Source organism: Hevea brasiliensis, chromosome 6, assembly GCF_030052815.1.
Source record: "Hevea brasiliensis isolate MT/VB/25A 57/8 chromosome 6, ASM3005281v1, whole genome shotgun sequence".
NCBI classification, from domain to species: domain Eukaryota; kingdom Viridiplantae; phylum Streptophyta; class Magnoliopsida; order Malpighiales; family Euphorbiaceae; genus Hevea; species Hevea brasiliensis.
Window position 1 is genome coordinate 29018199 of NC_079498.1, and position 25047 is coordinate 29043245.

The 25047-nt window shown below is 25.0% G+C and overlaps 1 protein-coding gene and 1 pseudogene across 1 annotated transcript; one reads left to right on the top strand and one right to left on the bottom strand.

The window, feature by feature from the left end:
* Positions 1-13852: 13852 nt before the first annotated feature.
* On the top strand, positions 13853-15457 carry LOC131180808 (uncharacterized; annotated as a pseudogene).
* Positions 15458-20029: 4572 nt separating this feature from the next.
* On the bottom strand, positions 20030-23623 carry LOC131180809 (probable glutathione peroxidase 2). The gene is made up of 6 exons (XM_058148536.1): positions 23307-23623; positions 22217-22293; positions 20667-20728; positions 20444-20562; positions 20190-20357; positions 20030-20100 (listed from the first exon to the last, which is right to left on the bottom strand). The coding sequence occupies exons 1-6, from the start codon at positions 23445-23447 to the stop codon at positions 20068-20070; spliced, it is 600 nt and encodes a 199-aa protein (XP_058004519.1). The 5' UTR covers positions 23448-23623; the 3' UTR covers positions 20030-20067.
* Between the last annotated feature and the right edge of the window lie 1424 nt (positions 23624-25047).

The window sequence follows — 25047 nt, forward strand, 5'->3', positions numbered from 1 at the left end:
GTAATTATTTATAATTTTAAATGCATATAAGATTAAATTAACTTATACGCATTAGATGTTTATCAACTAATTTTTATAAACTAAGCCTAACACTCTCTAAAGTTTCATTTATTTTGAAAAAAAATTATTTTATTTTTTTTTTTTTTACATTTCCTAATATTTGAAACACTTAGGTAATAGAAAATAATTTCTAAATAAAAAAATCAAATATTTTAAGAAAAATAATTTTTTTAAATGAAAAAGTTATTTTTTTTACTTTAATAATGTTATTAAAATGTAAAAACACTTTTATATATATATAATATAAATTCATATTATTAATTTAATATTATAATTAAATAATAAAAAATATTTTCTTAAAAAATCATTTTTATATATAAATTATTTTTTATGCAAGAAAGGGATCCACAAGAAAAGAAAATGCTATATATGTTATACCAGAAGACAAACAAAACAAGAACAAGTATGAATTGGTGGGTATTGGTTCTTGCAAGATTTTGTGGCGAGTGGGAAAGGAATTAAATAAAACGTAAAAGATATTGATCAATTTTTAGACAAAAAAAAAAAAACCAATAATTTGCAATAATAAAATAAAGAATATGATTGCATGTAGATTTTGTATTCAAAGTCATGACAAGTTGATTGCGTCTTTGAACATGATGTGCTTCGATTCCAGGCATTATTCCCAAAGATACCGCATCAAATTTTTATTTAAATTTTGAATCGACTCTTGGTTTGATGCCCTCTTGAGCGAGTCTATATATATAATTATTTAATTTGACTAATTAGGGTTAAATGAATAAAGCTAATATGATGATCAAATAAACCTTTGTTGTATTAATTAAATATAACTAAATATGGATGAAAATAACATTTGTTGAACAGGTTTAAGTAATTGGGTCCACAATTAAACATATACAATACAGTGTACTTAGCAGCAGCTTGGTTTCAGATTTTGGGCTGGTATTAGTGTTTGAGTTGTATTAAAACAGCATTATTTTAAAAAACCTTTATTATAAAATTTTAAATTTAATATATTTTAATTATAAATGCTTCAAACTAATTAAATAATTATTTTAAATTACTTTTCAACGATATTTAAAAAATAGTTGTTTTAAATTTAAACATTATATAGTTTTCTTTTTATATAAATTAAAAAAAAAAATTCAAATGAGCGAACGATATGCTTTTAAAAAGTCTTTCATTTAGTTACTTATTTTTTACTTTTAACTTCTAACTTAAAATGTATTTTTAAATTTATAAATTAATTTTAAAATAAATAATTAATTATTTAATAAAATTACTTAAAATTAATTTTAAATAATTTAATATTTAATTAAAAAATATTTAAAAGTAATATAATTTATTAAAATAATAAAAAAATATTTATTATTTAGCGTTATAATTATTAAATAAGAATAATATTAATATTTTAAAAATTATTAAAATAATATAATTTTTTTATTTCATTAAAATATAATTTTAAAATAAATATATAAATTATAAGTAAATATATATTTTTAACTTATTTTAAATAATTTTTTAATTTATAAATTAAATTAAATACTATTATATTTATAAATAAATTTAATTAATTTATAAATTAAATCGAATATTCAAAGTCAGACACATTATATCGATCATAGCCATAACAAATATTCCTAATTTTTTTTTTTAATCAAATGTGATGTGAAAGGTGGCTGCAACAATTGCTTAGTAAAACTTGTACGCCATTATTGGCCGATAGTGGGATTGGGAAATGATAGTGACCTATATTATTATAAAATAATATTCAATTAATAAATAAGTTCAATAAGAATTATTAATTTATTATTATAATTAAGATAACTGTTTAATTAATAAATTATTAATATAAATAGTGATAATATTTGAATTTAACTTAGTCAAAAATTAAAAATTTTCAAATTTTAATAGAATTTATTTATCCTTTCTAGAAGTTTTGTAAATACTAATAAAAAAAATTGTGTATAATGTAATGGATATATAAATCATTTACATTATGAAATTATTGAAAATTATAGTTATCTAAATAGAGAACTAATTTCAATATAATAATTGATGGATACCACAATTGATTGTTATAGATAAGATCATCGTTTGTCTAGAATTTTCTAAACCACTATACGTAATGAATATTGCAACTTCTAATCACTAATTTTACATTTCCACACTCAATAATTTCAAATTATAAATATGTTATTAAAATTTTAAATTTTAAGTTATCAATTTAATTTTTATGTTATTATTATTAACTATTAATTTTGTATATAAAAATTAAAATATTTTATTAATTAAAAATAGAGTACAAAAGGGAAGTATAAATATGACATATTATATTTTGTATAAATGAAATTAACTACTCATATAAAAACTTATATACTCATATAAAAAATAATATAAAAAATTTAAAAGATTCGATACTGACGACAAAGCATATAGATTGGTCAATAGGTGGAGTGTGTGCTCCACTCTTCAACTACATAGTTTTTTTTACGAGTTATATTAGATAATCTCCAAATTTAAGTTTCTTATCAAATAAACAATTCACACTTCATAAAATACCTTTTTTTTAAAAAATAAAATATCTCAATAACAAAAAATAAAATAACTCTATTAAAAAAAAGAAAATACACAAAAACTTAAAATCTACTAATAAAGACATACATGAAAATTTATTCACTTAAAATCTACCAACAATGATAGATCTGAAAAGATATATCCAAAATTTATTCTAAATAGATATACATCTAGGAGTTGTTAAAAAAAAAAAATAAAAACTAATAAAAAAGAAAGCAAAGGGGTTGCCATTGGTGAAAATACTCACCAATGGCCACCCAAAGTGGAAATCAAAGAGAAAAAGAAAAAAGAAAAGAAGTGATAAAGGATTGAAAGAAAAAAAAAATGGAAGGGGAGATAGGAATGGCAACAGAGCAGGCCGGGGTGGGGATATCTCTACCTGTCTCCGCCCCATAGGAGTTTGATGCTAGAGTGAAAACTTCCCCGTTAAAAAGTGGATCAAGGCAGATTTCCACATAGGGAGTTATTTTTTATTTTTATTTTTTATTTTAAACTATTAATATATAATATAAATTTATTTATTAAAAAATTATATACAATTAGAAATAAAAATTTTAGATATTATTTTAACAATACATCTATATTTTTTCTAATAGTATAATATTTAAACATATAAATATATAAAAATAAAATATTTTTTTTAAATAATATATTATTATGTAACGCGAGTTACACGAATTCAAGACAGAAGAAGGTCTTTCCATTCTTACTTGTGCAAATCGGGATCATAGCAGAATCAGGAATCAAGTTCGAGATGAGTCGGATCAGATTTGAGAATTTTTACTGTCTCTTAAAGGAAAACAAGAAATTTATAGAGAGAAGGGCTCTTTTATATATATATATATATATATATATATATATATATATATAGCCCCTACTAATAATCGATAACAATTATTAAACTAAACCAAAACTGTCTGTAAAATTTATGCATTTTAGGAATTTTTTTATAGTTAATTTTAATTAGATTTAAATTTAAGATTATATGATGTTAAAAATAATTTTAATATATAAAATTAATTTTAAGTATTTTGTAATTTTATTTTATTTTATCCAATATATATATTTTTTTAATTAAGGTCAATGGGCTTCCACTTGTAATGAAAATAATGTATCCTTTCTTTCTAAGTGAAAAAGAGTGATAAGAATGTTAGAGCCACCATAACTAAAAATAGATAACCTACCTAAATTGTCTATTTTCAATATCATATCATGTTGATTGTTTAATTTGACTACAGATAAATTAATTATCTTAAATTCAGTTTTTTTTAATAATCTATTTATACTAATTCTCAAAATTAAAATTAATTATTAATAGATCTAATAACCTAAAAATCCCAACTTCACACTGTTTTCAAATCTATTATCTTTTTTTTTTTAATTTTATCAATTTTTAGCTTAAGTTATGATATTAATCATAATTTTATTTTTTTTTACAGTTAATTTTAACTAAAACTCAAAGTTAACACCTTATAATTTTAGAAATAATTCTAGTACCACTAACTTAATGCTCATTTGATTTTGTTACTAGTAATTTTAGATGCTGTTAAAAAAAATAATTTTAAAAAACTAATTTTATTATTTTTATTATTAAAATTTTTTAAATTTAATTTTAAATTATTTTTTAATATTTTTTAATTAATATATTAAAAAACCGTTTTTTTAATAACGATTCTAACAAAATTACACAAACCTTATGAATTCTGCCAATTTTCAATGTGTGAAACAAGATAGTCCAATATTAAATTATTTATGAATATTTTAATTTTAATTCTTTAAATTAAATAAATTATTTATTAACATTTTAATTCAAATTAAAATAAATAAAAATATATAGTAAATTTAAAATATATATATATATAAATTTTGATTTTTCATATCATTAGCTTTTATTAATATTGAATACATTAATAAATTCTAATTAAGTAATATTAAAATTAATTTAATTTTTTTATGAGATTTTAAATTTCAATTCAATTAAGGCATAATTAAGAAAAAAAAAATAGGGATTGGGATAACTATTTCTTGTTCTTTATTTATGCCAGATCATCTACATCCATTTTGCTTGTGCATAAGCCAAAAGCCACCCACGTGTAGATGACTAGATAAGATGTATTTCTCATGTGAAGACAAAGGCTAATACATCCCCGCACTTATCAATCATTTTCCATGATAAGTACTTCTTGTTTACCTTGTAATTTTCATCAAATATATAATTATATATCTATATATTATTTAATTTAATTTATTTTTTTATTATAGGGTTAATTGATTATGGATCACTTGTTTTCTTTCATATCCTTTTAGAAGCCACATGATCTTGATTCCCCATGTGTGGATCCCATTAATACTTATTTCATTCTCCAAATATGTAATTTTGGCTAAGATTCCCTTTGGTGAAAAAGAAACTCAGCATTTCTCCTCCCCACTTTCTTATATTTATGTTTATTATGAGTATTGGTTCAATTAATAAAAATAAAAATTTTTTATCGATTAAAAATTGAATATATTGAAAATATTAAAAATTTTAATTGCATTAAATTATATCAGAAAGTATACATTTAAAATCAATTAAAATTTTAATTTTAACAATATATATATATATATATATATATATATATATTATGCTTTTCATTGGGTAATTTTTACAACCTGTCCCTGAAATTTATTTCGTATTTTACTTTGATTACATTAAAAAAATTGAATTAGCAATTAAATTTGTGGCTAGTTAATTTAGCAACCAATTCAATCGGTTAAAATAAGATTGATTGCAAATAGCAACTAACAACTGAATTAATTACTAAATCAATTACATTTTAAAAAATAAAATTTTAATAAAAAAATAATCGACCATAAAAAATTAGTGTCTTTAATTTTATAATTTTATAAATTTTTTATAAATTGATTGCTATTTATGATTGATTTAGCAATAAAAAATCGATTGCTAATTTAAAAAAAAAAATTTCAAATGACAAATAAAAATTATCATAAATAAATTAATCTAAAAATTTCTAAAATAATAATTTATTAATGAAAAATTATTCTAAAATTATTAAAATAATAATTTATTAATGAAAAAATAGTACTACAAAATTAATATAAAAATATAATTAAAAAATTACTAATAATAATTACTAATTAAAATAATAAAAAAATATATTTATAAGATAAATTAATAAAAAATTGACATATATATATTATAATAAAAAATTAAGAAAAAATTAGTTAGTACTAAAAAATAGTATTATAAATAATGTAATATATATATATATATATATATATATATATATATATATATATATATATATAACAAATTAAATAAAAAAAGATAAGCTCAGAAATTATGTGAGAAAGAAAAAGAAGATAAAGAAGAAAAATGAGAAAGAAAAAGATGATGAAGAAGAAAGTAGAAGAAAAAGAAAAAGTTAATGATGAAGAAAAATGAGTAAGAAAAAGGTAATGAAGAAGAAAATAAATAAGAAAGAAAAAGATAATTTAGAAAATAGATTAGAAATAAAAAAAAAAAGCTGAATAAAATAGATAATAAAGAAAAAGATAACGAATAAAATGAGAGAAAAGAGAAAAAAAGAAAATGAGCAGTGGGGAAAGAAAATGTGTAGTAATTTATATAAACGAATTAGTAACTGATTTTAGCAACTAATTTTTTCTAAAAAGTAGGAGAAAATTTTTTAGAGAAAAATTTTGTAATTGATTCATAATTTATTACAAAATTGATTACAAAAATTGATTGTTGATAGTAACAAATTCATAAATTAATTGCAAATTGAAAAAATAAAATAAAATTGGGCTGTAATTTTTGGGGGACAAAATTTTGCAAACGATTTCCTATATGTTGCAACCGATTTCATTCGGTTGTAAAAATTAGTTATCATTAACAACTGATTCGCAAATCGATTGCACATAAAAAAATAAAAAATTGAATGAAAATTTTTAGAGGAAAAATTTAGCAACTAATTTAAGTTGACTGCAAGTATCAGTTGTTGATAATAATAGACAAAGAATCGGTTGTAAATTTGGAGCATTTTAAAGCCACTGCTTTTTACAGCTAACTTAAATCGATTGCTAATTGTAATTAATTTTCTTAATATATTACAAAACGGTTGTTAAGTTTTAGAGCCAATTAAAATAATTTTTTATTTTAGCAATTGATTTTAGCAACCGATTTTTTAATCTGTTGCTAATAGCAGCTGATTTTAAAATTGGTTGATAATCGAATATTTAATATTTTTCTAATATTGATTAGTAATCAATTTAACAATCAATTATAAATCGATTATTAATAACAACCGATTTTTAATCAGTTACTCAATTTTTAAAAATTAATTATTTTACTAAAGAAAAATTAAAAATTAATTGCTAATAGCAACCAATTTCAGTCAGTTACAAAAATCGATTACAAAACTAATTTTTTTTTAATGTTCTATCATTTAACTTCAATTTATTATTAAAAAGTCCATAAACTTTAATTTTATTTCATAAAAAGAACCTCTCTAACCAGCAATAGCAAGTTTGTAGATTAAAAAAAATTTCTCTGTGAAGTTTATAAATCCAATTTTAACACTTTCTAGTCAATGACAAATTCTCTTGCTTTTTTGTTTTTTTTTTTTTCTTCAGGTCATTATGATAGCTTTGGTATTTTATTGATAGTTCTAGATGGGATTAAAACGACTAATATTTTTTAAGTGTACGAGGAAAGAAACTAAAAAGGTAATTTTATTTTATTTTAAATTTGAAAATTTACTGAAAATAGGTTAGAGGAATTTTTATAAAATAAAATAAAATAAAATAAAATTAAAATTATTTTTACTAATAAATTAAATTTAAGAAACAAAAATGAAATATAAAATAAAATTAAAAGAGAAACTATAAAAATTACCTGCTTTTTGTTTGTATGCTTTCGTTTATTCTATGTTTGGTTCATGGACCACCTACTTGGTGGTTGCTTTTCTTAATTTGTGTCGTGTTGATGTTATTTTTTTGAAAAATATTTTTTTAAACAATTTAATTAGTAATTTTTAGTTATGGATTTATAATTTATAGCCACTAAACAATTTTCAACCACTAAACAATTTTTTAAATATTTTATTTTTTTATATTTAAAATATGCACTAAAATGTAAAAAAAAAAATCAATTTTTAAATATAAATTGAACTTGTAATTGGATCAAAATTAAATTAGATTAATTTTAAATGATTTGGTTTGGTTTCAAATTAAAAATTAGAATTTTTTACATTATTAAAAATTATAAAATATTGACAGTAAATTTAATCTAATTGAAATGAATGAAAATTAAATTGAAATTGAGCCAAATAAAATCAGAACCAATGAAAACCATTTAGTTCGGCCTCGGGTCCCCAGCTTTTAGGACCAAAAGCGCTGATCCAATTTCGATTCCGACCCAAAACTGGATCACACCCATGCTTGGTTTTAGGTGATAAATTTTACAAGTTGAGCTTCCTATAGCTGGTAGCCAGGCAGAGACAACTCTCTTGCTTAAGAAAGAAAAAGTTTTTTTCTTTGATTTTCTAGCTTCTGTTGCCGTCATAGGGGTGTACATGAAATTATTCAAGCCCATGAAATTGTACTAATTCGACCTAATTTTTATGATTTTCATTTGAGTTATATTGGTTATGGGTTTGAAATTATATAATTTGATATATTTCGATTTGATTTCAGTTTTGAAAATTATCAAACCGATATAATCCAAATCGATGCTTATTAAAAACAATGAAAAAGGGGCAATATAAACACTTCTATTGTAAGTAAATATTTTATATGATGTATGAAAGAGTTTGTAAAGACTTATATTCAAGAAGTCTGATTTAAAATTGAACACGTTAAATTATATATTTTTTTCAAATAATAACTGTCAATAATTTTAATTATTCAATTTAATGTATGCATAGTAAGAGTTGAGTTATAAAAACTTTAAAAAGTGTTGCATGCATCTAAAGAATTAAAAAAAAAAAAACTCAAATTATTAAACCAAATCCAACGCGAACCCAATCCATGTTATTGTATATTGGTTTTGTAATTTGTTTAGTTGGATTTGATTCTAACACTTTCCAAACTGATTTGAGGTTTGATTTGGGTAAATACGTTGAAATTGACCAAACCGACCCATGTATACCTCTAACTCTCGGTTTAGCCGAGCTTTGGTTCCCGATTGGCTTCCCTTGCCTCCGAGCAGGGGAAGGCTTTGGTTTTGGCTCTCTAGCCCAGATTTTAGGGATAGCCCTCTCCCTACTAGGTTAGCTATATTATGGTTGTTGTTTGTGCTTAGTAGTTTTGTATGCAGGTCGATCTTCAAAGAGAGGGCTCTATAGTTGATCCTGTGTGATGGGTTTGGTTGCTAGTCAAAGAAGTGTCAACAGATGGAATCCCAGAGAAACGCTTCGGCTTTGTGGCGCGTAAATTTTCTCTCTTTTCTACTAGGTTAGCACTTTGTGGTGGGTGGGCTTCTATTGCTCTAGCCATTTTTGCAACTCCAGGATCTATTTCTATACCTGGCTAGGAAGGTCATCCTGTCGACTCCATGCTAGAGAGAGCTCAGTGGCAACACCTCTCATCGATATTGAGCTATTCATCTTATTAGCTGAGGAAGTTGGAGGTCTCCTTGTTTAGCTGAGGTGTTGTGTGGTCAAAGGCATTTGTGATCTATGCGATGTGGACGTTTCTTGTTGGCTCTGGTCGTGACTCAATGCCTTGGATGGTGGCAACCATGATCAGCGAGAGGTCTCTGTTTCCTTCCCAGATTTCTTAGGGGTTTTTGGTTGGATAGGTTCGGTTTGTGGGTTGATTTGTATAGGTTTGGGTCTAAGCTCACTCAGGTTAAGATAGATTACTGTTAGATAGTGATGAAAAATAAAACTAGATCGAGATTTTAAAAATTTCTTGAGATCAAGGAGATTCCAGCACTGATTTTTACAAAGAAACTAGATCGATATCAATCTGGACTCTTGTTTTTAGTTTTATTTTTTTTTTCTATTTTTTATCTTAATTTTTAATATTTAAAATATAAAAATTAATATGTTATTACTAAAAATTAAAAAAAAAATACATATTTATTTTATAAAAAATGAATTTATTTGAACTTAACTGAAAGTTTTGGGTAGATTTAATGAAAAAAATCAAAAATTAATTTACTTGAATATTGATCATAGAAAAATATAAGTGCATACTTGAGTTTTATTTCATATTTTTTTTATTAAATTTGAAATTTATGTTATAATATTATAATTTTAACGGTAATTTCAATATTATTAAGTCAAAACTCATTAAGTACATAATAATTATTAAAGTGAATTAATAGAAATTAACATTAATATATATATATATATATATATATATATATATATATATATATATATATATATATATATGGATTAGCCTCCTAATATTGCTAAAAGAATGCTTGAAATTGATGAGAGAGGAAAATGATTTTCTCACTCTCTTTCCAACTTTTTAATGTTGACAAATCACAATGTGTTTTTTAGTTAATAAAAAATTAATTTTATATAAAAATAAATTTTAATAATTTTAAAAATAAATATTTAAAGTAAATTTTATACAAAATCATAAGAAATGTACACATAATTAAAATAATAATATAATTAAATTTCATAATGTTGAATTTACAATAGTTGCATTTAATTTTTTTTTATATGATTGTTGTAATTTATAATGTGATAGGACAATTTGGATATTTTAATTAGTAAAATAATTAAATATTAGATCTATGGTGAATCATTGGCCTAATTTTACACATTTTTATTTTATTCAAGTCTTGTAAAAATTCATTCTCTATTTTAAAAAATGATTATAAATATTACTTTACTGTTCAAAAATATAAATGAATTTAATTCAATTAAAATCACACAGGCATACATTTAACTGATTAATTAAGTTATTACTCTTCTTAAGAAAAAAATTAGCTTTTTTAAGTTGAATTAATGAGTTTTTTTTTTGTATAAATGAAAAAAAATATATATATTTCATTAATTAAAAATATAGTATAAAAGATAATTATAAATTAATATATTATATTTTTGCATAACTGAAATTGACTACTCATAAAAAAAATAAATATGAAAAATTTGGAAAATCCAATAGAATTGATAAAACATGTGAATTGAATAATAGGCGAGCTGCACACTTTATTTTTTAACTCTATAGTTTTTTATGAGTTTTATCAGATGAATTCTAAATTTAGATTTCTTATTAAATGAATGATTTGCACCTTATAAAATATTTTTTTCTAAAAAGGAATGAAATATCTCAACAACAAAAATAAATAAAAATTTATTAAACAAGAGAAAAAAAAACAACAAGAATTCAAGATCCATCAATAAAGATAGATCTAATAATTTATTCACTCAAAATCCATTAACAATAATATATATGAGGATCTGAAAAGTATTTTTATTTTACTTTTATATAAATTGAGATGTATAAATATATGAGATGCTTTAAACATTTAGAGGGCCATGAAATTTTTTTGATAAAATTTATGGGAGAAATGATATATTCTGCCAAAGCTTTTATGTTGTGTTTGTTAATGATTTATTTTGTATTTGATGTGCAAATACTTTAGAGGTGAGCAGATTTTGGTTTAAATTGAAAAATTGAACTTAAATCGAGTTAATTCGGTTCAATTGATTTGATTTTAAAATTTAATAGGTTCGTTTCGGTTCAGTTTTACATTATAAAAATTTCGGTTATTTCGGTTTGGTTCGGTTTTGAAGAGAAAAAAAATCGCTTAAACTGAACCAAACTGAATAGTAATTTATATGTTCAAATTGAATCAAACTGAACCGAATCGATTTTTGAATTGATTTATTTTAATGGGAAATTTATGAATTATATTTAATTATATATATATATTAATTGTTTAATTTCATTAATTAATGGTTATTAAGTTCAAATCAAAGTCAAAATAGACCAAATAACTTAAAAATCAAGTCTAAATTAAAAAATCAATCAAAAATAAAACTGATCAGTTTAAACCAAGTTGAACCGAAATAGAGTGATTCGATTCGATTCAATTTTTTACTCATTTTAGTTCAATTCGATTTTTAAAATATATAATTTGATTTTTATAATTTAATTCAATTCGATTTTGTTCAATTCGGTTCGAATCGAATGCTCACCTCTAAAATACTTTATGCAAAGGAAATTTAAATTTAAAATCTATCTAATAGAGCAAATAAAAAAGTGGAGTATGCAACATACCTATTGAAAACATTCTAAATACTTTATATTATTTTTTATAATATATTAATTTATATTTTACTTTTATATTTTATTAATAAAATATATTTTAATATTTGAACACAATTGAAATTTTCAAAACTTACTTTACCTGATAAGTAGCTGGGTTGATGTGAAGGCAATTTTCTGGTTTCCTTTCCATGCTCTGGAAAGAAACAAGTCATTCTCTTCTTCTCATAAACAAAGAGAAGGAAAGTTCAAAGAAGGCACATGTATTTTCCCATTACTAGGGCTGAGCAGAAATTGGTTCAAATCGAAAAATTAAATTAAAGTGAGTCAATTCGATTTAATAGGTTTAATTTTAAAATTTAATTGGTTTGATTCGGTTTTATATTATAAAAATTTCAGTTATTTCGGTTTGGTTCGGTTTTGAAGAGAAAAAAATCAATTAAACCGAACCGAACTGAATAATAATTTATATAGTCAAATCGAACTAAATCAAATCGAATCGATTTTTGAATTGATTTATTTTTATAGAAAATTTATGAATTATATTTGATTTATTTTTATGAAAAATTTATGAATTATATTTATATATATATTAATAGTTTAATTTCATTGATTAATAGTTATTAGGTTCAAACCAAAGTTAAAATTAGACCAAATAACTTGAAAATCAAGTCTAAATTAAAAAATCAATTAAAAATCAAACCGATCGAGTTAAATCGAATCGAATCGAAATAAAATGGTTCGGTTTGATTTAATTTTTCACCCATTTCGATTCAATTCGATTTCTAAAATTTATGATTTAATTTTTATAATTTAATTCGATTCGAACCGAATGCTCACCCCTACCCATTACGTCCAAACATATCCTTAAGATAGTGTTTGGCTTACCTGTTGAGTGCAGCTGATAGCTGATATGACATCTAAACAGGCAAATTATAGTATTTGACAAGCTTAAAAAAATAGAACTGATAGCTAATGGGCAACTGATATGATACCAATCAGCTACAATTTGTATCAGCTTTATTTTTAGAACTGTTTCTCAGCTGATATCTGATTTGATTTTATTTTTTATTTTGATAATATTATTTTTTTATTTAACTTAAAAATTAATATTATTAATATTTTATTTTTTTATTTATAATTTTAACATTTTAATTAACGTATTTTAACTTTATTAAAATATTTTTTATTAATAACATAAAATATAAGATATTTATTTATATCTAAAAATTTTAAATTAATTATAATTTTTTTATTAATAATAATAATTATTTTATTATTTTATCTATATTTTTTAAATTATTTAACTATCTTAAAAAATAATTATTTTCTGATCTCAATAAATAATAAATAATATAATATAAAAGATTAATAATTATATATTTATTTAAATAATATAATATATTAATTTAATAATTATATATTTAATTTAATAATAAAATAAATAATATAATAAATTTATAATTTTATATTTATTTAAATAATAAAATAAATTATATAATATATATTTTTTTTAATTATTTTATATATCAATAATAATAATTAAATATAATTTTATTAAATATTTAATATAAAACAATTATAATCGACTACCAAAATTATAGTTAACAGCTTTCGATTATATTCAAAAATTAAACAAACCTCTTTTCAACAATTAAGCTGCATCCTTTTCCTTCCTTTTTTCACTCCCGTGTTCACATTTCACGTAAAAAGAAACAAACAAACCTCAACAACTGTATCACCAAAGCACATGGTGGGCCCCATTCCTTTTGTCTTTTCTTTTCACTATTGTTCACATCGACACCACCACGTGTCCTTTTCCGCCTCCACTATCATCACCCACCTTCACTGACAGCTGTCGTTCCACGTCATCTACACCATCCATCCATGCATGCATCTATTATATCCATGTCTTTATCATGGTTCCAGGCATACATCCATCGCTAAAATTAAATAAAAAAAATATTTCTTTTTATCTTTTTATTAAAAAAAATTGTTATTTCTTAGTTGGATGCAACTTTATAAGCGCCATTTCTCCATGTCTTTGGAGCACCTTTTGAGAGAGAGATAGAGGAAGAGAGCTCTTGAGAAGAAGAAAACATGGTGGGCATTTCTCGTGAGCAAGAATCTTGGGTTTCTTCAAGGAACCTAAACCAAGAAGAGGATCAAACAGAAACTTCACACGTTCAAACAAACCTGGATCAAAATGATGTTTTCTATCAGGAAACTGATGAAATATGGCAGAAAGTGAATCAAACTGCCATCAAGAACGACGATAATAGTAGTGGCAGAAGCAATTTCAGCTCCAAAAGCAAGAGCAACAGCACGAAAAAGAAGAACCAGGTGTTGCTAGAAGGGTATGTAGAGGTAGCTAATAATGAGGATGATTTGAAGAGGACCAAGAGCTTGACAGATGATGATCTTGACGAGCTTAAAGGGTGCTTAGATCTTGGGTTTGGTTTCAGCTATGATGAGATCCCTGAGCTCTGTAACACCTTGCCAGCTCTTGAGCTTTGTTACTCCATGAGTCAGAAGTTTCTTGATGAACAGCATAAGTCTCCCGAGAAGCTCTCCTACTGCTGCTGAAACTGCATCCAGCCCTATTGCTAACTGGAAGATCTCTAGTCCTGGTGAGTTCAATACTTTGTTTCCTATATTTTGGGTTTCTCTTGTTAGTTGATAATTGTGGTTGGTTATCTGGTTTGATGGGCCCTTGGAATTTTGTTAAGTGAATTTTGGTAGACAGTTCAAGCTAGGTATTTACAAACAAGATGGATAGGTCTGTTGTATTAAATCTTTAAAGAAATTTGAGTTACGATATGTTAGGTAAATGAAATGATGATCTGTGCTTTGATCTTTGATGTTGATTGGGATGTATGATTTAATGATTTGTGGAGGTGATTATTACTTGGGATCTTTAATTTGGAAGAAATGCTAGATTTTGGAATTGTGATCTGTAAAACTTGGGGCGATCCTGTTGTGAATGGTGTTGGGATCTTGATGGTATGCTAAGATATCTAGTGAAAGATGAAGTCATAGATTGGATTCAATAATTAAAGATAAATATTTAAAGATACAGAACAAAAATCATGTTGTTTTGATCATAAATTGAATGTTCCTGTATTGATAATTCTTGTCTAGATTGAATACAAAAGCCATCAATCATATAATTGATTGTAATTTATTCAACCTATCCAGGTGACCATCCGGAAGATGTTAAAGCAAGGCTCAAATTTTGGGCACAGGCTGTGGCGTGTACTGTTAGATTGTGCAGCTGAAAGACATTTAAGAATTGAGTGATGATTTATTGACGTGAAAGAAAATGGATGCATATTTTCTCAGTGATGGGAAATCAAAAGCCTGGACTTTCATAAAGAGTCTGTGCTCCACTATCCATTCCAGTGCAACTTGCAGGAATCAAAGTGCCTGCACATTCTTTAGCTGGGAATGAACTGGCCTTCGGTATTATAATAGAAGAAGGGACAAGCTTCAGGTTTGAAATTAACCGAATACTCTTATGAGTTTGAATTAATAAAGCGGAGATGAAGACTATGATTATTGTATTCGGTGCATTCAAAATAAGCTATTTTAAGAATAAAATTATTTCTTCTTCTTATCATTTCATATTGTTGCTAGTTTGTGCTTGATATGGCTATAGATGTACTCCAACCTGAGCTGTTGGCTTTTATGCAGTGGTGATAGCCTCCAATATAGAGCCTTCACCAACTACCTGCTGACCTCTGCATTTGCTGAGGTAACTAATCTAACTGGTTTAACTGTGTATTTTGTTTTCACTGTTGTTGATGCTTGAATGGGATGGTACCCTGATACTAACAATATGCGTCTGCTAACTACTGACTCGTGATAGTCCATCCCGTGGATAGATGAACTACCCCATTTGGCTGGTAGAGTGAAGACTGCTGGGGAGGAGGTGGGGAGAAGTGAAGGAGAAGAATTGCAAATTTTTATTTCTAGACATCAATGTTAACCTGATCATCTTCTTTATTTTTCCCTTATTGTCTCCAGGAATTGCAAATGGTTGTCTTTTGAGACTTGTGTTAGCATATAGGAATAACTTGGTCATTGTTTCTGGTTGTGGCAAATTCAATGGATTTGTTTTCATTCGTCTAACTGTTGAATTGGGAATCATAATTTATTGGCATACGTTAGTTTTATTATTTTACATACATTGGAAATTTCCTTTTGTTGGTATGATTGGTTCCAACTCGTATTCGAATTCGAAACTTCACGATCCTGAAAATAACTCTAATGCCACCAAGCTAAAGCTAATTGGCTACATGGGAAATTTCTTATAAAGGGAGGAAAATGCCAACATTTGAATCCTTGACCTCCTTTACTGGATCATTAATCCAATGGCTAACATAATTTAGTAAAAAGGTAAATAAACCTTAATAGACAAAGCACCAACTTGTGGTTCATCTCTTACAAAGCTGTCAATCTTTTAAAGCTTGTTATAACAGGCATGTAAATTTAAAGCACACATAAATTGTATAATCACATAGTACAGAAAATAGAAGAAGAATAACACAATATTTAATGTGGTTTAATTGTAAAGTTTACGTCCACGGGCAAAATAAGAGAAAATATTTCGATGAAAAAAATAAGATGTAAACATTCAGAACTCTTAAAATTTAACTTCAGTGTGTTTCTCGAATATTTCATAACTCTATCGGCCCCTGTTCTCCGCTACCATCACAGATCTCACTTTTTATTTATAGCGTGAAACTTTTTTGTCGGATTATAGTTTAGGTCCATGAAAACATATCCACAATTTAAGACACAAAAAATAACAAAGCTGCTCAATGTTAATGCCTTTGATGGATCATATATTCCATGTTTTAGTGGTGTGGATGCTTTAAAAACACCGAATGAAGGATGTGAAATGTAGGTGTGAAAGTGAGGGAATTGGGGAGAATCCAACTGAAAGGCCTGGTTTTCAAACTTGGGGTGGCGATTTGAATGGCAGGCAGAGCCAAACTTAACATTTTCATTATACAGCTACGATACATGGATCAAATAGTGTTTCCTTGATCACTGCTTTTGCATGTAAAAGTTTACATCTACATTCTAAGAAAATTTTAGTCTCTTTCATCTGGGAAAGGGATTGCTCCTTCATATGTCCTCTTGAAGACTCTGCTAAAAACAGAGAAAAGGTTAAAATCTGTATAAACTAACATTGCAGGTCAAAGAGATAAGCCTTACATTCTTGATTTCCTTAGGCATTGGAAATTTGATTATGCAGGTGGACCAATAGATTTCCAAAATTCAATCCTGATGTTTGCATGGTAGACGTTTCATTCATTGAAGACGGTAGCAGCCCATTTTGAATATCATTTTCCAGGACTCAATAAAGAATTTCTTTGAATGTAACTACTCTTCTTGATAATAGATGGCATGGACTTTTCAAAAACAAACAAGCAATTGCTTTCTAATTATACATTACCTGTCAATTTTCAATTCCAAGCAAGAAGCTGGGAGTTATCCATAGGAGGAAAAACCAGTTGGAGAAGTTAATGACTTTTTGGAATAATGAGAATAAAAAATGAAAAATTAAAGGAAAAAGAAGTGTTCTCACTTTCTTTAATAAAATATAATAATAATGAGAGTTTGAATATTACAATTTGATTGATTGTAGGAGTTGGTTCAATAATAATAATATAAAATGGATTTTAAAAAAAAAAAAAGCAAAAGAGAAAAAAATAAATAAAAACTTCCCCATTAAAGCTATTATACTTAAAAAATCATAAAATAATTTTTAGGATACAATTAATATTTTTCTTAATCTTTGGGTTCCTTTGACTGAAGGATGAGAATGATTAGTTTGCATATCAATTGAGTTTCCATTTGCATCAAATTTCAAATTATTTTTTTAAAATACCATTTTAAAATATTTAGCTATAATAAAAAAAATTTAAAAGTAAATTTTTGTTTAAAAATAATTTATATATAAAAAATATATTCTTAAAAAATTTCATAAAAGCATTTTTCATTATTTGATTGCAATGTTAAATTAATAGTATTACGTTATGTATATATAAGTATTTTCACAATTTAATAAAATTATTAAAATTTAGAAAATAAAAAATAATTTTTTTAAAAAAAAATAGTAAATTATTTTCTTTAAAGATTACTTAATTTTTTTTTAATTAGAAAAATAATTTTCATTAATCTATTTTTTTAGTGTATAAAAAAAAAATATGAACAATATTTTCCATGAAACAAATGAAAAGATTTTTGAGAAGCATCTAAGCAGTAGCTTTTAAAATTTTGTATGGAAAAGAGAATTTTCAAATGTGCTCTAATAACAATTTTATTATTTTTTCAGTAGCAATTACAACTTTTATGAGAGAATTAAAATAATTTATATATCTTTTTATGATAAATTAATTATTTTATCAAATTATCATAATTTTAACAGTGATTCATTCTTATCATTAATATATGCATTCTATCTATTAAAAAAATTAATATGTCAAATTTTAAAATTAAAAGCAATAATGAAATATAGGCAACTGGGGAGGGTTACTTCAGAAATTAGAATTCTTTTTCTTCTTGGGCTGGACAATTGGCCATTAGCCCATTTGACAAGTACTTCTTTCTTTGTTAAGAAATGGAAACTAAATATAGGATGCAATTATTGAATATTATTTTAGCATTTTTTTTGAATATTTATATTTTTAATATAAAATATGTTTCCCAATTTCATCTTGGATTTATTATATTTATTTGAATTTTACAAAATATTTTATTTTTTTACAACTTTTAATAATTTATTCAAAATATTTATAAAATAACAAATTGCATAAACCATAATGGGAAGTGGTTATATAATAAAATAATGATTTCATATATGATATCTTACATAAAATGACAAACCAATGAAAATTATATGCATATGAATAAGTGAGCCCTATAAAATTCAGTTATAACTATATATTAAAAACTTTTTTTATATCAAATATAAACTTAATTTGTAAGATTTTTACCGAGTTGAGACCGAGCTCAATTTGAATTCGATTCATTTAAATTTTTATTATGCATCATATTTAACTCATTTATCAAGTTTTTAAGCACATTTAACTCATTTATTAAATCTATTTGCTTATTCATATTTATCTCTTTTATTAAGTTGATTCGAGCTCGACTTATAAATTTAATTAGTTAAATTATTAAAAAAATATATTAATTATTATCTTAAATTCATATAATAATAGCTAATAAATCATAATAGTTAAATTAATAACTATAGTGAAATTATTAATTAAATTACAATCAGCATAAATTATATAAAAATATAATTATATAATCTAATTATAATGGTTTAATCAATTATAATTAAAATATTATATATTATTAATGTTTTATATAGTTATATAATTATATATATATATACAATAAAATTAAAATATTAATATATAAAGAAATCGACTCAAAAGCTTATAAATGAACTAATTTATAAATTAATAAATTTAAATTCAATTTTTTCATTAAATAAATTCAAAAATTAACCTCAAACTCAACTTATTAAGCAAAGTTTTATCGAATCAAATTTCAAGCAACTCATGAATGGCTTAACCCAACTATAATGCGTATTTTTAAGCTAATAAAAAGTTTAATATAAATAGCCTCATTTCAAGTCATTCTCCCTCTTTGCTCTGCAAACCCGTTTAAGTTTTTTAATTTTTCAAGCAATTAATGATGTTATGCTCTCCAATTGTTGAATGAAGTATCTTTAGTGCTTGATACAAGGAAATAAAATCAGAGGAATTTACGCTCTACGCATTGGATTTTCTTCTTGCTTGATGCTAGTTTTTCCAGCTTGACAAGGAAGAAAGATCAATTTTGAATTATTTTTATTTTGTGTTTTAAAAGTTAAAACATTTAGTTTTTAATTTATGCAACACAAATCTCTATATAAATACCAATCAAATGGTGGTTCTGGGTTTCTTGGATTAAAGAAAATAAAAATCAGTATCAACTGTGAAGATACTATTCTAATTCTATAGTTCTCAAAACAAACATAAACATTTCTAGACAATCATCTGTAAGTATACAAGTCATCTTATTGATGATAAAAGTACAGATGTGCATTCTGATAATTCAGGCAACATGATCATATGAAACTTGTGATTCAAATCCACCAAACACATAGATTACACACTGAAAAATGTAGCTATTTTCTACCATGAAAGATCTCAATCTTGTTCCTTAAGAAGATCCCAAAAGATTCTGTATGTCTTTCTGCAAAAGAAAATGAACATCAGATGAAGTCTTTGGGAATCCTTCAAATCATCAAACATTATAATTGAAGGGAAAATTATTCTTCATACCTCAATTTTAAGGGGTGACGTAGTCGGAGCATATCGCTCCACAACCTTTCCCTCCTTGTTCACTAAAAATTTTGTGAAATTCCACTTGATGGCATCTACAAAATATACACCTTTTTCTGATTTTAGGTACTTGTAGAGGGGTGCTGTGTTCTTCCCATTTACCTCGATCTATTTCAATCGGGAAAGGACGTTTAGAGAAAACTTCCACCCATCTCTAAAAATATAAGAACTAGAAGCTTGGAAACAGGTACTACCTTATCAAAGATTGGGAATTCAGCTTTGAACATTGTGCATGCAACTTCTTGAATCTCCTCATTGCTTCCTGGTTCTTGTCCAGCAAACTGGTTGCAAGGAAATGCCAGGATCTCAAAACCTGCCATAAGATTCCTAGCCCATGATTACAAACTTCTAACCCATATAAATATTGTGAAACAGAAGAATCAATAAAGCTTTTGTGTACAAGAATGGTACACCAACCTTGGTTTTTGTACTTTTCATACAAGACATTCAATTCCTTGCAGTTTGATTGCGTTAAGCCACTGCGTAATGAAGAATAAAAATTCAGTAACGATGCTAAAGCTTTGAAGATCATTCGAACACTGTAATATTCTTGGTACATATAATATTTTCTGCATACTCGATAAGAAAATATAAAAAAGACAAAAAAATGAAAGCTCTAGTTTAAAGCTCTAGTTTAGTTCAAACAAAATTATCATGGTCAGATAGAGAAAAAAAATTAACTAGCAAATCTTTGAATTACAGGTTACAGGAAACATTATATTCATCAACACCAAATGTATTTTGAGAACTCAACCAAATATAGGAAAATGTTTTGAGAAAGAGAATTATCTTTCCTTGCTGGTAAAATTGAAGCAGAGAATAGGTATGAAATCACCTCAGCATTTGGTTGTGCTTGAGGACCACGAGAAAACATAATTCCTCATTCTAGAATTTAATGCTGGCAACATGCAGGAGCTATAGTATACAAATTCATACTATCTTAGTGACAAAAACCCAGTTTTGTAACATCAATGATGAAGTTAAAAATTTTTTTTCTCACAATTATCTGACACTCACATGATCTTTTGTCAAAAACATAACCTGATTGATACTACAGCTCTCCAAAATGGTATGTGCGGGCGAGTACTGACTAACGGGTAAGCCTACCTGAGCATAGTGAGTTACTACGCCTAGCTTGGATAGTCAACTTAGTTGACTGAGTAACAATGCTCCCCAATCGATACTCGGAATGTCTACCAGAAGATAAGGAATTCTCACCGGGTTTATAGTCCTAGCACTTGTAGGACTCCCAGACAGGTTGGACTCCTAGTCCTCTTCTAATACCAACTTCTAACCCCACATACCAGTTCAATTTCCCCTTACTGACTTAAGCATCGTAGTGGTGGTTAACTAACCCATCCAATGTTCTCTGTTAACTTGTAGATCCAAGATCCAAAATCCATCAACTATACCCGAAAAAAAGAAAAACAACATTAGTGATAAAAAATAATAAATATGTACGCACACTTATATAAGTATGTATGACCGATCAAATTTCATCCGCGAAACACCACTCCAAAACAGCCCTCAACAGTATTAAGCAGTTATCAATTCAGAAGAAGCACTTGTTTCTTAATCTTAGACAATGATTTTTCTATAAACCATTTTCTCAGCAGAACAAAACTGCAATATATATAAAGCTAGTTAGATGTTCTTCAAATATTTTCAAGGGAAGAACTTTTAAATCATCCATGGAGACGGGCATTTAATTTGGAGGCCATATTAATAACAGATAAAGAAGGTTAGATATTTCACATATTAGGTGTGAAATTGTGAATGGTAGTTGCTGGATTTAAATTAATTTGTTGAATAATTGGGCACAACGGAAAGAGAGACCATCCAGGATCTAGCCAAGATGAGATTTACATGCAATCTAATAATAGGCCAAAACTAAAGAAGTTAAAATCATAAAGTGAATAAATCAATGAACAGAAAATCAAACACAAAAAAATTTCTACTCAGATTACCATTTGGAAGCAACATTCACAATCAGGAGAACCTTCCAGCTGTGTTCGCTCAGACTTACATCATTTCCCCGAATATCCTGCAATCCAATGCAATTAGAGACTTAATATACACAAGCAAATTTTCTCTTTACTTCATAGAAGAAGCCAAAGTAAACACAGTAATATCCTTTCATGTTGAAATTACAAATCCATATTAAACTGGGTAATAGATAAATTATCTGAATATATGCGATCCAAGAGGCCTCCTTTCCAATAAATAATTTGCAAGAAAAGAATTCAATTGAACTATCACACAATCATATTTGATTTCAACTTCCTTAAAAATGAATTTTTTTTGAAGAAGAATTGAATTCTTTTCCTTCCAAACATGAGAATTGACCAAAAAATTTAATGAAATTAAAATTCTAGTTTAGGAAAATAAGAAAGGGTAAATGCTAACGAAATTCCAACAGGCCTTCAAATTAAAGTCTAGTCTTGAACAATATTTTCTTTCCCACCATGATCAGCAAATTTTGTCAGGTAACACTTGTAATCTGGCATTAATTCAAACAAAAATTCTCAGATTTGAATGAAAGAAAATACTTAAGAACTCGATTGCTTCTAATTTTATCAAATATGAATTATTCTCAGTGACAAAAAAAATATATAGTTCTAACAAAAATCAAAAGCTTCAGAAACAGGATCAAATCATAAATAGAACAACAAGAAATCTATTACAATAAGGGGAAGAAAATTCCTGAAACAAATAACTCTAAAATCAAAGGATAAGAATGGAAAACTCATTTGGGTTATCCAAGCAGTGTTTAATTGCTCACAAAAATTTGACTAAATGTCTGTTTCTTCTTTTCTACAAGCTTAAACACAAAAAAATTAAATTGACTAATCACACTCTCTACAGAGTAACAAAACACAAAGTAAGCAAAGCTTTTTCAGTTTTTTTTTTTTTTTTCATCTCTTTTGAGAGGCAGAGAGACAATAAAGAAGCACATAAAGTGAAAATCTTTTGTGTCATCTAGTTTTCTCAACAACCCACAAAGAATACAAATGAAACAAACCCAGATATGAAACTAGAAGAAAGATTGAAAAATACCTTGACAGTGAAATCATAGATAGACTTGGGAGATTCTTGAGCCATGTTCCTGGAAGAAAAAAAGAGGGGTGTTTGGTAGCTATAGAAGAGCAAGACCGCAAAAACAAGAAAGACAAGAGAAACCCAATTCGTGAAATGCATGATTCAGAAACTGCTATATATAATAACACCATTTCAAAATGCTTTCCTTATACGAGTAGCTAACTTAAGGAAGCTTATTTAAAATTACAGTGTAAAACTTTGAAAAAAATTTTGAATTATAGAAAATTATTTTATGATTTCCCATTATTTTTATTGACTGCATGTTGTGTTTTATGGGAATCGGTGAATTTAATGCTATACAAAATTAATCTCTTAAATTAAATGACTGAAATAGATTTAATGTTTGTTTCGCATTAAAATCAAAGCGTTTTATTTTATTATTTTAATATTTTTATTATTAAAATTTATTAAAATTTATTTTAATTTTTTTAATTATTATCTAATTAATGTATTTAAAAAATAATTTTCTCCATAATAACCTCAAATAGACTTTAAAATCTCATACCCCTTCAAATAGATTTAATATGGTAGAAAAATATTTAGATAATTAATTATATAAAAATATTTAAAATATAAATTTTATTTATAATTAATCTCAATTAAAATTTAAATTTTTTTCAAGTAAATAAATTGAGAGAGTCCCTACTCAAACTTGACTAATATACATTTAATTACTACATTAAAAAAATATTTAGTTTGACTACTTACTTTTAATTTTTTTATTTAAAATATATTTTTTAATTTCTAAGTTAAATTAAAATAATTAATTAATTAATCAAATTACTTAAAAATAGCTTCAAATAATATAAGTGTTTGATTAAAAAGTGTTTAACTACGCGCAATGAGAGGTCGGGTTTTTTTTCCATCCTTGATATTATTAAAAAAAAAAAAAAGATAAAGAGATTTTTATTTCGCATCCACCACTTCACTTGGTGTCATGGGACTCATCTTTTTTCAAAGTTCTAGACTTCAAAAACAATAATTTAATTAATTAAAATTATATAAAATAATATGTAATTAAGTGTTATAATTATTAAAATAGGATAATAATTGATATTTTTATAAATTATAATAATAATAATAATAATATAATTTTTTTATTTAATTAAAAAATAAGCGATAAATTATAAGGAAAAATTATTACTTATAACTTGAGAGTAATTTTAAGTAAATTTTTTAATTTATAAATCAAATCAATCTAATTTACTTATAACTTTTTATTTATAGATAAATTTAACTGATTTATAAACTAAAGCAAAAACCAATCTAAGGTTTTTACTTATAAATAAATTTAAATAAATCAAGCTAGGCAACTAAACTCCAATTTAAAACCTTTTAAAATGTAATTTTTGAAAAACAAATTATATGTTGCCATTCAAAATTGGCTATAATTTTTGAACTCCTAATTAAAGATTTATATTTTTTTTAAAATAATAATAAAAAATTTAAAATTATAATTATAATATTTGAAAATGAAAAAATTTTGTTAATAATATTTTACTTTTCAATTAATGACCTCCAAACGCTAATATTTAATGGCTAATTTCTAGTATTAAACCAAACAAGATCTATTTCTAATTGTTAAAAGTTCTCCACTTCTTATTTATCATTTATGTTGTGAGGTTTTAATTTTTGCACTGAGAATTGAGGAATATGAGAGCTCTCTCTTATTATAATGTTTGTCTTATATTATAATTTT